The sequence below is a fragment of the Heptranchias perlo genome, chromosome 6 (assembly GCF_035084215.1).
Source record: "Heptranchias perlo isolate sHepPer1 chromosome 6, sHepPer1.hap1, whole genome shotgun sequence".
Taxonomy (NCBI): Eukaryota; Metazoa; Chordata; class Chondrichthyes; order Hexanchiformes; family Hexanchidae; genus Heptranchias; species Heptranchias perlo.
This window is the reverse complement of record NC_090330.1, coordinates 95,574,835-95,591,715: the sequence shown is the minus strand read 5'-3', so window position 1 is coordinate 95,591,715 and position 16,881 is coordinate 95,574,835. Positions and strand designations below refer to the sequence as shown.

General features: G+C 39.2%; 1 protein-coding gene across 1 annotated transcript; it reads right to left on the bottom strand.

Moving 5' to 3' along the window:
* Positions 1 to 9,002: 9,002 nt before the first annotated feature.
* Positions 9,003 to 13,861, bottom strand: LOC137323090 (SLIT and NTRK-like protein 1). The gene is made up of 2 exons (XM_067986494.1): positions 12,291 to 13,861; positions 9,003 to 11,466 (listed from the first exon to the last, which is right to left on the bottom strand). The coding sequence occupies exons 1-2, from the start codon at positions 12,985 to 12,987 to the stop codon at positions 10,073 to 10,075; spliced, it is 2,091 nt and encodes a 696-aa protein (XP_067842595.1). The 5' UTR covers positions 12,988 to 13,861; the 3' UTR covers positions 9,003 to 10,072.
* Between the last annotated feature and the right edge of the window lie 3,020 nt (positions 13,862 to 16,881).

Below are 16,881 nucleotides of genomic sequence, written 5' to 3'. Positions count from 1 at the left end.
CATTCATGAGATTTAAGTCATACTCCGTGACTCCTCATCATGTGTTCAATACTGTGGTTTTACTCCAAAATTTAATCTACTTCTATAATTATTTAATTAAATAAATACCATGTGACTATTGAAACTTGGTAGAACATAACATTTAAGAGGGAATCGGATGAACACTTGAAGAGAAATCCATTAAAAAATATGGAGAAGGGACGTGATTAGAGTAGATAGTTCGGATGTGAAACAGGCACTGACAATGGACCAAATGGCCATTTTCTATGCTGAAATTATTCTATGAAACAAACAAAAATCTTCTATATAGCGATATTAATATGAAAAAATACAATGAGGACATTGATTACGAGTTTATTTTTCAATAGGAACATAGCAAAATAGGAACAGGAATAGGCCATTCAGCTCTTCGAGCCTGTTCCGCCATTCAGTTAGATCATGGATAATCTGTATCTTAACTCCATCCACCTGCCTTGGTTCCATATCCCTTAATGTCTCTGCCTAACAAAAATCTATCAACCTCAGTTTCAAAATTTTCAATTGACCTAAAACTTAACAGCTTTTTGGGGGAGAGAGTTCCAGATTTCCACTACCTTTTGCGTGAAGAAGTGCTTTCTGACAACACCCCTGAACGGCCTGTGTTGAACCCCCTGAACTGTATGGTTATGCCCCCTTGTTCTGGACTCTCCCACCAGGGGAAATAGTTTCTCTCTATCTACCCTATCAAATCCTTTAATCATCTTAAACACCTCAATTAGATCACCCCTTAATCTTCTGTATTCAAGGGAATGCAAGTCTAGTCTATGCAACCTGGCCTCACAATTTAACCCTTTAAGCCCCAGTATCATTCTGGTGAATCTGTGCTGTACCCCCTTCAAGGCCAATAAACCCAATGCTTTGAAGTGTGATATATCTGAACCAATTTTTATTTTCATACATTTTTAAACTCATTAACTTACTATTATTTTAATAATTTTTTAAAAAGACTGCCATATTGAGTTTTAAAGAAGTATTTTATCATTTCAGTCTGTTGTAACATTTTGCAATCTTTCAGGAAAACGTTTGGGCGAAAGCACATCCTGTTTCATAACAAAACGTATAATAATGATATTGCATCTGTCGGCCTGATTCTAGATCTATTAACGGCACAGGCAAAGCAGAGCTCTTCAATTGTTACTTAAATATATGTGAAAAGCTCTGCTTACTGTATTTGATCTTGGGTAAAATTTCTAATGTTTGGAAATAGCTCGCAGAACAGACAGCCCTTTCCTACCATTAGCAACATAATTGACGGGTCTAGTGTCCAATGGGAACTAGGGTGCAACTGCCCAAATACATGTCATTGATAAGAGTAAAATTTTGTTGCATTAATCAAGGTTGGATTTGAACCCAGGACCCACAAGTGAAAGGGCCTTGTACTAACTCACCATATCCTAATTACAGATTGTTTCTGATTGATTTGTCAGAAGGATACAACTTCTTTTTACTGTTACAAATCTTTTCAAATTACTCGACAAATAAAAGACAGCATGATAGGATAAAATTGTTTAAAAGTGGTGAATTTGCCTTTTTGAAGAGGCTGGTCTCTATCAGGGTTTGAGTGGAGGCATGGCACTGTTTCTACTTTATCTCAGCACCTGTGCTCGCTTTCCTGAGAGGTATCGTGAGCCAGGTTTGGTGAGGATATCGTTTGTCCCCAAACAGCCATCTTCTGACCCAATACTGGGAGGGAGGGAGTTGAGGACTGGCATGGGATGAAGGCATCATGGACCTGGTATAGCCCTGCATGTTACGCTGCATGTTTTCGCAAGCCAGATGGATGCTCAGTGAGTGAAAATCCTTCCTATTCTCATAGACTCCAGGCTCTTCTATTGGAGCATGCAAGGCTGTGTGCATACAGTCGATGATGCCCTGCACCTGGGGAAGCCTGCAATCTTGGCATTGACCAGAGCTCTGTCTTCCTGCTTTGCGGCATCCATGGGGAAGGAGATGAAGTCACTGGGCTGGATTTTGCTGTGAAAATAACGGTGAGGCTAACAGTACTCACTAATTTATTTGCAAATCGGACAACAACTTGCGGCGATCGCACATGTACAGTTAAATGCAGAAATCCGCAAGTTGCTGTCCGAGATGCCCTGCTCCTCCAAAAGCTGCGAGAAAGTGATATCTTGCCGTCTGACTCACCGTTCAAATGTATTGAACGGCGTGAAGCTCCTGTACTTACCTCATAGATACAGAATAAACTCGCCACAAATCGTTGGGGCTTGTCCATTCCAGTCTAAATACCCTTTTAATGGCGAGGTAAGTCTTAATTACTGCCTAATAACCTCCCTGGCACTGAAAATTAACTTTTACAAATGTGGAGTCTCATTCCTTCAGCTTTTAATTATTATTGGAGGTTTTTATTAAAATTTAAATTTAAAAAAATTATTTCCGTTTCTTTTATCTCTCTTAATCCAATCTTTCTTTCCATCTCTTTATTTTGCTTTCTGTACCTTATTTGACTTTGAATTCATTATTCTAACTGACACTTCCCGGTTCAGAGTCTGCGCTGCTCATTAATGATTCTTCAATCTATTTGGTTAAGGAGATACAAAGTTGCTTGCCCTGTTCACTCAGGTCCCAGGTGCCTTGTAGATTGCACCAAGTTTTATGGATGGTTGGCTGACAGCAACTCGTCGTGCAAAACCCCGTAGAAAGTCTATAGGCAAGAACAAGTCCAACGAACGATGCGCTCAGAGCCAAATCCAGCCCATTGGCTTTGGCAAAGAACCCATCCACCACCTGATGAATTCAGACTTGCGCAGTTGATTGACTGATGTTGCAGATGTCACCTGGAATTATCTTGAGGCATAAAAGTTCTGGACTACAGTGACTTTGACAGCCAGAGGGAAGGATGTACATGACCCTGTGGCTGCAGTTGGTGCTGCAGCAGGTGACAGAGCTCTGTGGCAGCCTCCCTGATAAAGCAGAGCCTTCTCTTTTGGATGAAATGTTAAACCAAGTCTCCCCTCTCAGGTGGAAATAAAAGATCCCATGGCACTATTCGAAGAAGAGCAGGGAAATTCTCCCTGGTGTCCTGGTCAATATTTATCCCTCAAGCAACATCACTAAAACAAATTATCCGGTCGTTATCACATTGCTGTGCGCAATTGGCTGCCGCGTTTCCTTCATTACAACACTTCAAAAGTATTTCATTGGCTGTAAAGCGCTTTGGGACGTCCTGATGTCATGAAAGATGCTATATAAATGCAAGTCTTCCTTTCTTTCTTCCTCACACACTACTCCTTGGTGATAAGAAGTTCTGTCCTGTACACTTACGTGGGATAAGGCCTCCTGCGAGCTGCCCTCCTTCAGTCTCTTCTCTCTGCGGCTGCAGATCCCGAGAGGTCAATCATTTTTTTAACCAAAGTTCTAGCTATGGCAGTCACTGAATGATGCATCAGACAGATTGTCTGCATGCAGAATACAGTCTGAACATCTCTATTGCTTAAAGCACTTATATAATTTTAACCATAGACAAAATATCTTATGTGCTTTTTGAAGTCCCTGCTGCTCCCCTTCCTCCTCTTCTAGCCACAATGGCAATATAAGCAGAAAACCCAATGAAGTTTGTCAGAAGCCCATCGACAAAAAGCCTCTGCTGACTCACCAAATTACTTTCAGAAATGATTCCAGCAGCCAAAACTCCCAAAAAGCTCAAAAGCAGCCCAATATTCTAACCAGTGATTTAGGTGAGAACAGCTGATGATTCCATTAAAAATCGCTTAAAATGGTGCCCTGCAGCTTGTTCATGCCCATAATTTCTGTGACAGGTTTAGAATTTGCGAATAGGATACTACAGCCGTTGAAAAAGGCATTTGGGTCATAAAACAGGCACAGGGCTCTAATTAGCATACTTAAGTAGGCACCCGCCGAATTCAGACAGGCAACCTAAAAGAAGTCCTGATTCAAAGTGGCGACGGGAGAATTCTGTGCGCAAAAGAGGCATGTGAAATCGTGACCCAACTTTCGTTGCCTTAGCACTCATCTTTTGGAGGTAAAACGGGTGTTCCTAAGTTGAATGTCCCCCCAATAGATCAGCATATGCAATCTAAATCTGACTAGCACAATCAGTTTTTGCACTGCACAGGTAAAATTTCACATTTATATCATTTGTACAGGTCCACATAAATATTTGATGCAATGTTTCTTGTAGCATCGGAAATCTAGCCTAAATTAACCAAAATTTTAAAAATATAAAATAGATCAAATAGGTATCATTTGTATATTTGATCTAAATGATACAAATAACATATAAACCATGTTTCAAAAGGACACCATTTTTGGATTATAAGGAACAGTCTTTGATTTACCCAATCATTTCTGCAAATTCGCTCAAACCATTACTGTTGTCTAAAGTGCTATTATGGAGGAATACAATGATTTCCCCTTCAACTTTAGTAAAGGTAGACATTTATATTTTTGAGTTAACAATAATAGTATCACAATGCTGGCAACCTGAAAGTTATCCATGTTTTCCCCCTCCTGCTCCTATACTTTGTACTGATACACAAGCAAAGCAAAGTAGTTTTCAGAAGAAAATCACAGCATCCTGATCATTACTAAAACCATATATAAAACCAGGAGGGCATATTAATATATAACAAAAATATGCATAGTGCCTAGGTACTAAGCTCTGGAATTCCCTCCCTAAATCTCTCCGCCTCTTCACTTCACCTCCTTTAAGTTGCTCCTTGAAACCTACCTCTTTGACCAAGCAGTTAGTCACCTGTTCTAATATCTCTATGTGGATCGGTTTCAAATTTTGTCTGATAACGCTCCTGTGAAGTGCCTTGGGACATTTTTACTACTTTAAAAGGTGATATATAAATGCAAGTTATTGTTGTAACTGCATAGTTTTTAGTGAGTATCTGCACAGCATGGCATTGAGCCCCGCAGACCACAAAAGTTCCACATTCAATGCTGAATCTGCTGATCTCAGCCAGGAAATTGTAGGGGCACTACAATTGACATCAGTTCCCCTGTTCCCAGTTGTATCCAGTAGCCCTTGCTAAAAGATGGTGCGTGTGGATGTTGGGTGAGGACAAAATCAAGCTTAGCATGATGCCTCCCGAGCTCAAATAATCTCCAAAGCTCACCATCTCGATTCATACATGAAAAATGGCCATTTGGTTGAGATGAGCATTATACCACCAATAACCAGTGCCTTCAGCAGAGGGGTGGAGAACATTTTATAAAGAAACACACACAGGTGCATCAATTCTCAGTGCTGAATTGAAAACCCATAATGACACCAGACAGAAGAATGAAAACATGCAGCTGGTGAAGAAGAATCTTATCATTACTTAACTTGTGTTTCTTGAGCATGAACACAGGACAGATTTGCTAAAATAGGAGAAGAAAATAGAAACTAAGTGGGGGGGGGAGTCAAAAGTAACAATTGCAATATCTAAGAAATAAATAAACAGAAGTATCCAACAGTTGTGCACCAGTGTCACACCCATAACATCTATAGAATAAAGCATCAATGGTAATCTATTAGAAATACACTGTAGAAATTAAACACATATGAAAGCTATTCAGCCTATCAAGCCCAATCTTTCCAAAAGCCACATACAGTGCACTGTATTATTTCTTCTATCCAGCTCATTTAATCTCCTGATGGAAATTTCTATATAAATACTTTCTGATCCCAAAAGGCAATCACAAAAACACCACACCATTCATCCATCCTCACCATTTCCACTACTCATTGCTGGGCCTCTGGGTTGCTGCAGCCATAGACAACATTCCCCTCCCCTTAATTCATCCTAACAGGGTGCCATTGTGTTCCATTAAGTGTCTGATCATCTCAGTCTATACTGATCCCTAGAACCTTGACTGATACACCTATCTACATAATTAAAAGACTTAATTCAAATCAGGAAGCACTGCTGGTGTGGGATAGGTGTGCCAGCGTTTTAGGGGGAGGAAGGGTCAGGCTGGTGCTTGGGTTGGGGATCGTGTTGGCCTAGCATTTTCCTTCTCCTAGGTTCCAGCAGTCTGTTCTGCTTTGCCAATTATTCATGGTTCCATTTCTACCCACCACCCCAGCTGGACTGAGCCTTTGGCTCTGAGTCAGAAGGCACAGGGTTCAAACCCTGCACTAGAGTCCCAGTGAGTAGAAACTAGAGTTCTGGCTCTGAATCCAGTAGGATACTCATGTCCGGTGGGTGTGGGATTTGGTGCCTCTCCCCCTCCCCATCATATGGGTTGTGGAAGCCCATTAAACTCTTGTGCCATGTAGGACTAACTACCCTAATGGCAGGTATAAAGATGGTTACAGCCGTGGAAGGAGCTGTCAGATTGTTAATTAGCCTGTGAATCCTTCCATTACTTCACAATATTCTCCAAGGGAAGAGTGTGAAGATATGAAAACAACAACAACCCCAGCTATTCACACATTTTAAATGTCTTTAATTTCTCTCATTACGTCTCCTATTGATAATATTGTTAATATTACTTCAGCCATTTAACCACCTCCTGTTTTACGCATAAAGACTTTATAGGTCATTATATTTCTTCACATATTTTTCCTCCCTTCCCTTTATTCTGTTCCTTTTTAAATGTTGTTCATCTGTAACATCTTCAAATTCTGATGAAGGGTCCACCTAATACATTAACCTGCCTTTCCTCTCTGCAGATGTGCTAAATGGGGCCATTTCTCAAGCACCAATGGATTCCCAGTGCATTAAACCAGGACTGATTGATTTTTACTCAATGGGAACAATTTGATAAATAGGACGATTTAATTTCAACCATGGTGTCCCAATTAATAGGCTTTTGCTATCAATGTGTTCTGAAAATAATGATATTCCGAACAGACAAAAACAGTCAAGTCTATCCCCACTTCATTATGAAAATCAGAACATCACTAATTTCCTAATTGGTAATGAAATGTCTAATTAGCCAAGGTGCCCAATTATCTGAAGAAATTCTACTTTTCTCTAAAAGCTCTATTGCAGTGTTAAAGAAAATAGACCTTCATCTCGATCTTTGAAAATCTGCCAACCTTCAATGACCCTCGAGGTAAACATATGCTCACAGAACTTTGTCCAGAAGAAATTAAAAAACGTCAGCTGATCTTTCAAAATTTTCCTTCAATTTTACGATTTTATTTTTCATTAAACCAGTGCTGCTGGTTGATTGGAACATAACATCTTACCTGAATATAAAATCTCAAAGTCAAAAAAAAGTTTTAAAAATATCTCTGGTGCCCCTTTCCAAAAACACAGGGGAGGAAATTAAATCCTCCCTTCTCCTCCACATACACCTAACTCCGCCTTTATCCAGTTGCTGACATGAGAACAGTAGTGGTATCATCAAATACTGTGATGTGCTTTAATAACAAACGAACAGAAACATGAGAAGGTAGAACTAAGAAAAGAACCATTAAGCCTATCTAGCTGATCTTTTCATTAAAGGCCTATATGCAAGAGTTGCTCAGAATACTTTCCATTTCTCTCCTACCTTGTCTTCAAGCCCATATCCTTCTACTCCCTATTTAATCAGGAATCTCTCCACCTCTTTTTTGAATGCAATGACTCAGTCCACATTCCCTGCCTTAGGAAGAAATCTAATTTGAGCATGAATTTTAAATTTTATACAGCTCAAAGTTTTCTCAGATTAAATATGGTCCTTTAGGATTTCTCTACCTCCATTGCCATAAATCCCTGGACGTCTTTAAAACAATTTTAAAATGGCTGCTTAATACAATGAGCCTTGAAATTATGCTGTGTGAACATTAGCATACGAACACTTAACAAGTTTGTATAAAACTTCTTTTTCTGGCTTTTTAACAGAGCCATTAAACAATTACAATAGCTATTAAAATAGCAGACAAGGGAATTTCACACAAATGTGTTAAGTGTTCATACACTAATATTCACACTGCATAATTTCAAGACCATGATTTCTAAAATAAGTACATAATTGAAGACATATTCCCATTTGTAAAATAATTCTTTACAATATCAAATTAGAGAAGAATTACTCCCAGTTCCACTGATGGTCCATTAGATAAATGCAGTACCAGGTCTGGTACAGAAACATGAGAAGGTAGAACAGGAATGTTTCAGAGTTCAATCTCTGATCTGTGCTAGTTTGCTGATCTCAACTCGGGTAGTTGTAGGAGTAATAAATTGGCCTAAGAATGATGGTTTGGGGAAAGATAAAATCAGCCAGGATTCCTGCTCCAAGGCAAGTCGCCAATGACTCCTGGTGGAAAGTGAGAGCATGGATGTTAGATGAGGACAGGATTGAGCTCAGTTCTGATGCTCCCCTTGGTCATACAGCCTACAGACAACAATGTCCAAACTCACACACGAAGAAGGGTGATGTTGGCTGATTACCACGTGAGTTACTACTTATTTTGACATTAACATTTAGTTGTTTTACATTAATGGAGTATTAAATAAAGGTTGTCAGGTGTATGCTTGACTGACTTGTCAAAAACATAGGACGTAATTCAAGTCTGCTTGTTTATAAATCCTGAGGATTTCAGCAACATGTTTTTTTTTTAAAAGAATGGATTTTATGAGCTGACTAACCATTTACTGCCAACAGATTCTATTAACAAGGTATCCATTGCCAAGACTGCCAGCACTTTGCACTGTCAGTCCAATGTGCTGACCACTTAAATGACACTGTCGTTCACAGATCAATGCAAAACCAGATCATCATTACTTCTGCATCCCATGTAGAACCTTGGATGCCACTAGTTGCTGCAGTCAGGGGACAATACCATGGTCACCAAAGCATTTTGGAAAATTTCAGGACCTCCCAAATTTTAAACAGCTGCAAAACATTTGAATAAAATGGTGACTGATAAATATTTAACACTATGCATAAGTGTGAGCAAAGCTCTTTATACAGATGGGAATTCTGTTCTGATGAGGGCTAAATAACTAAATCACTCTTCAGATTAAACCAGTCATTTTAATGTTGAAAAATTTTGCCATTATAAAACTCTAAAATAATCCTATTAAATGTCCTCTAAGTGCCACCTCCATAGTATTTTCTGTTTTATTATGTTACATAATGATGACTTGAACAAAATAGTCTACATTGTTTCACTGATGCAGCCTGAGCAATAGAGTGACATTAATTGGTCATGCTTAAGTGTATTTTATATATTTATTCCAAAAAAAAATAAAAAAAAATTCCATTGGGCATTAATTCCTTTACCACGGTACAAAACATATTAACTACTCTGAAATTTAGATGAATATAGGCATTAGCAAATATAAAATAACACCCAAAACATGGAAAAATTCATAATATAAAATAAATAGTTACTAACCATGCATGAACAAATATGGTCTAAAACAAGATGAACTTGCAGCTTACACCTTATCTAAGCAATAATAGCACAAACTGCACAATTATAATCACAGCAAAAATAAACAGGGGAAGGTCACTGTGATCAATACTGGATACATGACTTCATAGAATACAATTAGTACTCATGAATGAAGCATAGTAATAGCTATTTCCCCCAGCTATGTGGTGTATCCCTGTGGTGTTGAGTTCATGCATGACATGCATCACTTGTTTCTAATTAGACAGTTCTGTACAATACATTCATGCGTTCGTGCAACTTTACAACTGTAAAACCTAAATGCGTAATCTACTTCCCCCTTTTGTATCCTTTTTACAATTCTCCCATATCTCCAAATGACAACAAATCTTCTTTATATTTTTTTATACAACTGATTAATTGTCATTTACATTCGGAATATCAACATGAAAAGAGCACTAGAAAGCACAACATTACCATCTGTGCTGTCTGTATGATTCACAGCAGGAGAAAAATTGTTAGTTCTAAAAGTTATATGCACTTCCGTAGCGTGTGTACTTTCTATTTTCATTAGAAAGCTGAGTTCAACATTCTGTTGCAAAATTTTAGCAGAAGCCTATAGTATCATTATTTACATCAGGAGCATTTAACCATCAATGTCACGTCCTCATCTCCAGATAATGTGCTGTTTTAAATCATACGCTATATTTTCAGTATTTCATTTCATGAAGCCTAGTCTGAAAGGGAGTGTGTAACACAGTCGTATACTCTATGAGGTCCCTCTGCATGGTAAGGCCCATTGTGCCAGTAAGAATCACAGACTGTTTGCAAGGAGTTAATTTCTGAAGCAGAGGAGTTGGTATCCCTTTTTCTCGATCTTTTACGATTTCTCAAGATAAACACCAGCATGCCAACAACTGTAAAGGCAGACGTAACAAAGACAAGTAATAGGCCAGGTACCAGCACCGAAATAGAAACTCTGCTGGTCTCCAAGTAGGGATTCACGTGAGTCCCTGTTTCTGCTGATATGGTAATGTTACTGGATGAGGAAAATGTTAGATGGATTTTTGCGTACAACTCCGGGCACATCAATTCATTGCTTATAGACTTAAAATCTCTGTCCCAAAATTCTTCAGGAGATGCACATTTTAATTCGCTCACAACAACATCAGTGCCCATCCTCTCAACCCACTGCTTGAAAGCTATGATGTTACAAGAACAGTCCCATGGATTTCCATGAAGGTCGATTTGCACAACTGAAGTTAGCTGATCCAAAACACCAGTGACTGGGAGATACATAAAATAATTGGTGTGTAAACTTAGCTTGGAGAGGGAGACAGTAGAAAACACATCTACAGGCAAAGACTTCAATAGATTGTTATGTAAAAACAATTCTCTCAGATTTGGCATCCAGTTAAATGTGCCTGGTAGGATTAACTGAATTAAATTGAACTCCAAATTCAAGTACTCTGTATTTTGCAGACCTGCAAACATATCGGGGATGAGAGTTTCCAAGTTATTATTATCCAGATACAGCCAACGCAAATCAGTGAGATTATGAAAAGTGTTGTTTTCTATTAACTTTATGGCATTATTTCCCAAATCCAACAAAGTCAAACTGCTGTAGTCCAGGAAATGAGTTTTTCTTATGATTGCTATATTGTTCTGCCTTAGCAACAGTTCCTGTGCTTTTAATGGTTTGGGCTGGAGGTCTGCTATACTCTCAAGCTTGCTGCCCCTGCAATTAACCTCGAGACCTGATTCAGGACTATTGATAGAACAGCTACAAGCTGTTGGACATCCAGCTAATAAAAAGGGATTACTGCCATTAGGTACAATGGCATTGGCCGAAGGTCTTGTCCTGAGTTGCCAGTTTCCGCGTGGCTTTGATACTCCTGTGTGCACTGATGCTGACGTTGGTGACCTAGGATGCTGAACAGCAGGAGTTGGAGGCAGCCTAGAAGCCCCTTGAGCAGGTGGAGCAACAAAACTTAAATCATTATCAATCTTCCAAGGACATAAATCGTGTTCGGATGTTTCATTCAGGTCGTTTCCTTGTAATCGCATGGGTGCTTCACAAACTACTCTTCCAATCAAGGCTGAATGGGAGATGTGCTCCAGCCATTCTTGAAGGGAAAAACAATATACATTGGAGATGTTCCTGATATTTTGTTATATTAACCAATGTCAACCACCACCATATTGTTAAAACATATATTACAAAAATATCTTATCAAAATTACTGTGCAAAGTATTAACATTAAGGGTTCACATTAAACTCCAAATCAAATTCTGACTATAATTAGCACAACTTCATCCTCTTAAAATATGCTGAGGCAATAGAATGGAGGCATTCAGAACCTGCAACATTTCAGCACCCAGAAATCTCAATTTTACCATCTCTTTGATGGCAAACAGCAAAAGTGACAAAGAACTGAAAACTATCATGAGGGAGAAGTAGAATATTACAGCAAAGTGACCGAAAAACATAAAACTCTATCTCGAGAATGAGGAAAATGTGTGCTCTGCGGTGATACTGAGCTTCATTGCTACAAGAGACATTTTCACAGAAGTACACAACTGAAACTCTTACATGTTAGGAACTATACAGTTGTGTACCCTCCTGAACCTCTTCACCAATTCACCAAACCTCCTTTCTGCATCTCAAGCCATTCTGAGCCTGGGTCAGTTAAAGCACTTCCGTGCTGTGAACTCTGCTTACTTCAGACTTGGCACAGACAGTCAGAACTTAATGTACCCCCTCGAACTGCCATCAATGAATACAGACAGACCATGGCTATTTCTTTTGTTTGGAATGGCTTTGATTTCAAGCATGCCTGCACCATTTTACCCAACTATGCCATCTAGCGTTCATAATTAGAAATTATTATTATTACCCCCCACCCCCCACCTTGCTTTAATCCCAATGACAGTTTTTTTTTCAGCTCACCTTTAAGGGGCAGCAAATTGCAGGTGCAGTCCCAGGGGTTGTCCTCCAGCAGAATTTCAGCGACCCCGGGAATCAGTTCCAAAATCCCTTCGTAAGGCAGCGTTTTCAGCCTGTTCCCCCGGAGATCGAGATGTGTGATGGGCACATTTTGGAACAGGTCAGCTGGGAGAGAGGTGATGAGGTTGTCATTTAAAATCAGAACCTCGAGCACGTTCAGATCCCTAAAAGCCCCGGGGTCGATGTCCCTGAGCAGATTGAAATCCGCCTGGAGATACTCCAGATCATCCAGCCCCAAGAACGTGTGCCTCCTGAACGCTTTAATCTTGTTGTTATTGATGTGCAGCCGTTTCACCAGCTGTAGCCCCAGGAAAGCCCCTGGGATGATGTCGTGCAAGCCGTTGCTTTCCAGGTGCAAAGTGACCGCGTTGTAAAAGTTGGCGAACTCGTTGGGGAAGAGTTTGGACAGCGAATTGCTGTGCAGGAAGAGTTGGTAAAACCGGGAGGTCGGAGCGCTGAAATGCTGCAGGTTCGTGATGCCTCTCTTCTCGCAGTCGATGTGCAGAATGCCTTCCACTTCGGTGCAGGAGCACATCTTCTCGCAAAGGTCCGTCGTCGTATTGCCCCAAGCAAAACCCAGAATGATCTGCACCAGCACAAACCACGGCAGCATTTTCAGACAGTAACATCTGCCTCCCATCTCATGCCATGAATTGTTTCCAGCTGAATTTTAAAAAATTAATTTACATGTATATATATATAAAAAAAAACAATCAACAGATCCGAGCCCGGAAAGTATAACAGTTGCTTGTCAATCCAGACAGAAGTGTGACGGCACGTACCGCCCGCAGAAACGCAACACTATGCAAAGCCCTGGTAGTTTTCTAAAAGAATAGGCATTGCAAAAACTGCAAACAGTAAACAAGTACATATCAGGCATTACAATCCATTATGGTCACACTGCTCTCTTGCTTTCTTACCGCCGACCCCCGCAGACAATAAATATATAATCCAGATTCACTCAGTTGCACTTGGCACTTGATTCCATGTCCCAGACGTTTCGCTGGCCGGTGAGCACAACGTGCTGGAGAGAGAGAAATTCTGCAATCTCTGCATATTCCGCGAGCCTCTTGCTTTGCCTTTTCTTTTTTTTTTGGTTGGGCAAGTGCTAAGCGGCTCTGATCGTTCCAGGTTGGTGCCCGCTGGAAGAGCTAACACCCTCTCCTGAGCCGTGGTGGCAAAAATCCCATCCGATCAGGGAAACGGTGGAAGAAAAATCAATTCACTAAACCAGCCAAATGTTGGCATTAACGCTGGCGATCCGTTTAGTCTAAACAGATTTACTTGGAGCAGAAATATTTCACCCACCCCTCCTCTTCCTTTTCTTTCCGATCTCCCAGCTGGCAAAGTAGATTTTGACGTTCTTTTTTTTTGGATTCAATTACAGAGGCAACGCGTCAACTGAATATCAGTCAGGGGTAATTATATCTCTCGCTATTTCTGTTTATTGCAGAAAACTCCTTGGATTTTTTTCCCTCCTCTCTTTGAGCAGTGCCTCTCTCCCGGACACTTCAGGAATGGTCTGGATTAGAAGGGAGTGTTTGATTAAAGGACTGTCAGAGAGACTGATAACATAGGTCTTAACACGTATGTTTGTGTGGCTGTGTTATGTGCGTATGTACATTGGGATGAAAGCATGCACGCAGTTGTGTATTCCTTACGTATAACACTCAGGCGTGTGTCAGTCCATATATAAGCTGGACAGCCCCACTTAAAATAAAAAAAAGGAATGACGCTGTTTTAGCAACTTTTTCTTTTGTAGTGGGAGAGCCGGGTTGCAATTCTGCGAACTTCACTTTGCAGATATTTTTGCAGATTTTTTTTTGTTTCACGACTTGAAATGAATGATAATTGACAGGTCCGGGTCTTTGAGAAAATCGCAATGCAATAGTTAAAACCGACGGGAAACAGCAGCGTTCGCGTTTAATGCACTGAACAAAAAAGCTCCAATTGTTTATATTCGCGGCCACAGCGAGAAGGGCGCTATCACTGTCAGTCTGCGGGACACAGCTGTATGTTCATTTAGATTTTTTTTTGTTGCTTCTTGTATAATATTGGAGGGATTTCCCCTCGTCCGTGCTTTATTTTAAAAGCTAATTTAGACGTTGGATAACCAATTAAATTAATTCAACTCCAATTTTGGCAAATGGCAACAGCTGCGGCATTTCATTGTATCCCGAATTGTAAAAGATTATGAAAATGGCAGCAAAACAGTGCTGAAACAACTAATGCAACGTTATAATAAAGCTTGTGTACACAGCCATCTGATATCTTTATATTCTGATGCAATTTGCATTGTGACGCTATAGAACGAGAAGGAAAAATAGTAACTTATCCGCCCCCTAAGTAAAATTGAATCTATTTAATGCTGTCATTTTTAGTGTGTGGTCAAATTTGATCTGGAGTTCTACTATTTTAATCTTTGGTAATCTGAGGGAAATATGAAATTGGTTCTCATTGCCATTGGTTTTATCATTATCTGAACATATAACCAGATCTGAAATCATTATGACAGAATAGAGGTACCCTGAATGGTACCGATTGCAGAATAAAAAACTAACTATTATGGAACGGGAAGATTATGTTTAATCTGTCTGTGCAGGACTGAAAAAATGATATTGTTTGCTGAAAATGAATGCATGCAAATGATATTTAATCAGAACTGTGCAGTGTATAATGTGCTATTAGCAACAATCTAACCAGTAAAAAATAATTGAAGCTTTGACATTCCTTTGCATTAGCCTCCTTTGCAGTAAAAGTAGCCTGTCAAAAATCAAATCTAATGATCATATTTTGTAAAATACTGTTCTGAAAATCTCCACCTAGTTTCTATTAAAAGACAAGTTGGTCTAATTGATACAAAATAATAAAAGCTTGCAAAAACAAAACAAAAATAACCACTTGTTGTGCCATGTTATTAATTTAATTTACTTAAGGTTCTTTAAACATATGATCAATATATTGATATGTCTAAGGAAATATTGCCTAGGTAGATTAGTTATAGCTTTAAAGACCTATCCAGAATAGCAAAATATATTTTGTCTCTCTAATGTTGCACTTAAGGTTCGTTACAAATCATGCAGCATTTTTCACAGATGTGAAGAACTCCTGATCTAAAAGAAATGGTAGGGTAAGAATAGATTATAAAAGACATAGAGATGCCATAAAAGCCTACGCCATCCTGCTGCAGCAACTGCAAAGGCAACCTGAAGCAAATGAAGATTGATGACAAACAAGGAAAGTTAATAATGAGAGGGTAGAGGCTGATACAGCACATGCAGTCTGCCCAATAGCAATTCATACTGGAAGGTAGCTATCACCTCTGCATTACTCAGCTTTTTATATTTTATGCATATAATCCAAAGTAAACAAAAAAAGAGTCAAGAAAGCAGTTCAAAGCATTCTTATTCTGTTATACTTAAAACTAGTCTTGTAAATATAGCACACATTATTGAAATGTAGTTTGCCGCGAAAGTCATCATACTTGATGTAAATGGTTTATTGAATTGGCTCTTGAAGCAGTCTGCTGAAATTAACCATGACTGTGGTCTATATTTAACTAATTTCAGAGCGGATGATTTATTTCGCCAAAGGCAACTAATGTGTTTCAGTTTATTTCTCAGCATACTGTACGCAGATCAGTAAGTATTTGTAAGCTTAATTATAGTGAAACTGCTTCTATTTGAGCTGACAGTGAGATCCTAAAAAGCTTTAGCTGGAACAGCCTGGCAACTGCAGTGTTGAATTTAAGACTGGACACTTACATTCTGATTGCTAGTCTTCTCTGGCATTTGTACTTGGAGAATTTGCCAGAATCACCTGCTTTTCCTGTGGGAGGGAGGGAGGTAACACTCATTGTGAGGAGAAATAGGAAACCCTCCCAGTTGTCACAGTGCAAGAATGCTTTCTGGTGGAAGGACAATTATGGCAATGGTGGAAGGGTCTGTGAGGATCGTATTATCCACTCTCCCAACCAAAAAGGATACTCTGGAAGCAAGGGGAATAAGTTGGAAAGGATGGAATAGAGCTTTAAAGGTACCCCATATTAGGAATGGAATAGAGCTCTAAAGAAACTTTTATTCCCAAGAGTTGATGTAAATTGTTATCCAGTTTCTATTTATTAAAATGAAATGAAATGTTTGGAATCTTACTGTTCATTGGAAACCAGTGTTAAGGTCGCTTTCTAGAGAGGGAGGCTAGATAAGTGATAGGCACAACATTTTAAGGACATATTGTTTCAAATGGATTTTTCACTGCAGGCAGCAGAGAAACCAAAAAACTATGCAGTATTATTTAGAAAACTTACAATAATGCGACTTGTTGAAGGGCCAAGGTCCATTGTGCAGAACACTATTAAAATTGATAAGACTAAGAGAGAAGTTGAGAAATTCAAGAAGCAATGTGCCTTTTATTAGTAATGATAATATATGTTCATTACAGCAATAGACACATGTTTTCAGAAGATTTCTTTGAGTCTTTTTTTGTTGAAAATGTGTGCATTACAGTAATCCTCATTTTATCACACAGGAATGTA

Bases quoted from the DNA above. Each gene is read 5' to 3' on its own strand.
- LOC137323090 (XM_067986494.1), bottom strand. From the start codon at position 12,987: ATGGGAGGCAGATGTTACTGTCTGAAAATGCTGCCGTGGTTTGTGCTG. The intron at 11,467-12,290 runs GTGAGCTGAAAA...TTTCCCTTCAAG, and splicing joins CAATTTGCTGCCCCTTAAAG to AATGGCTGGAGCACATCTCC.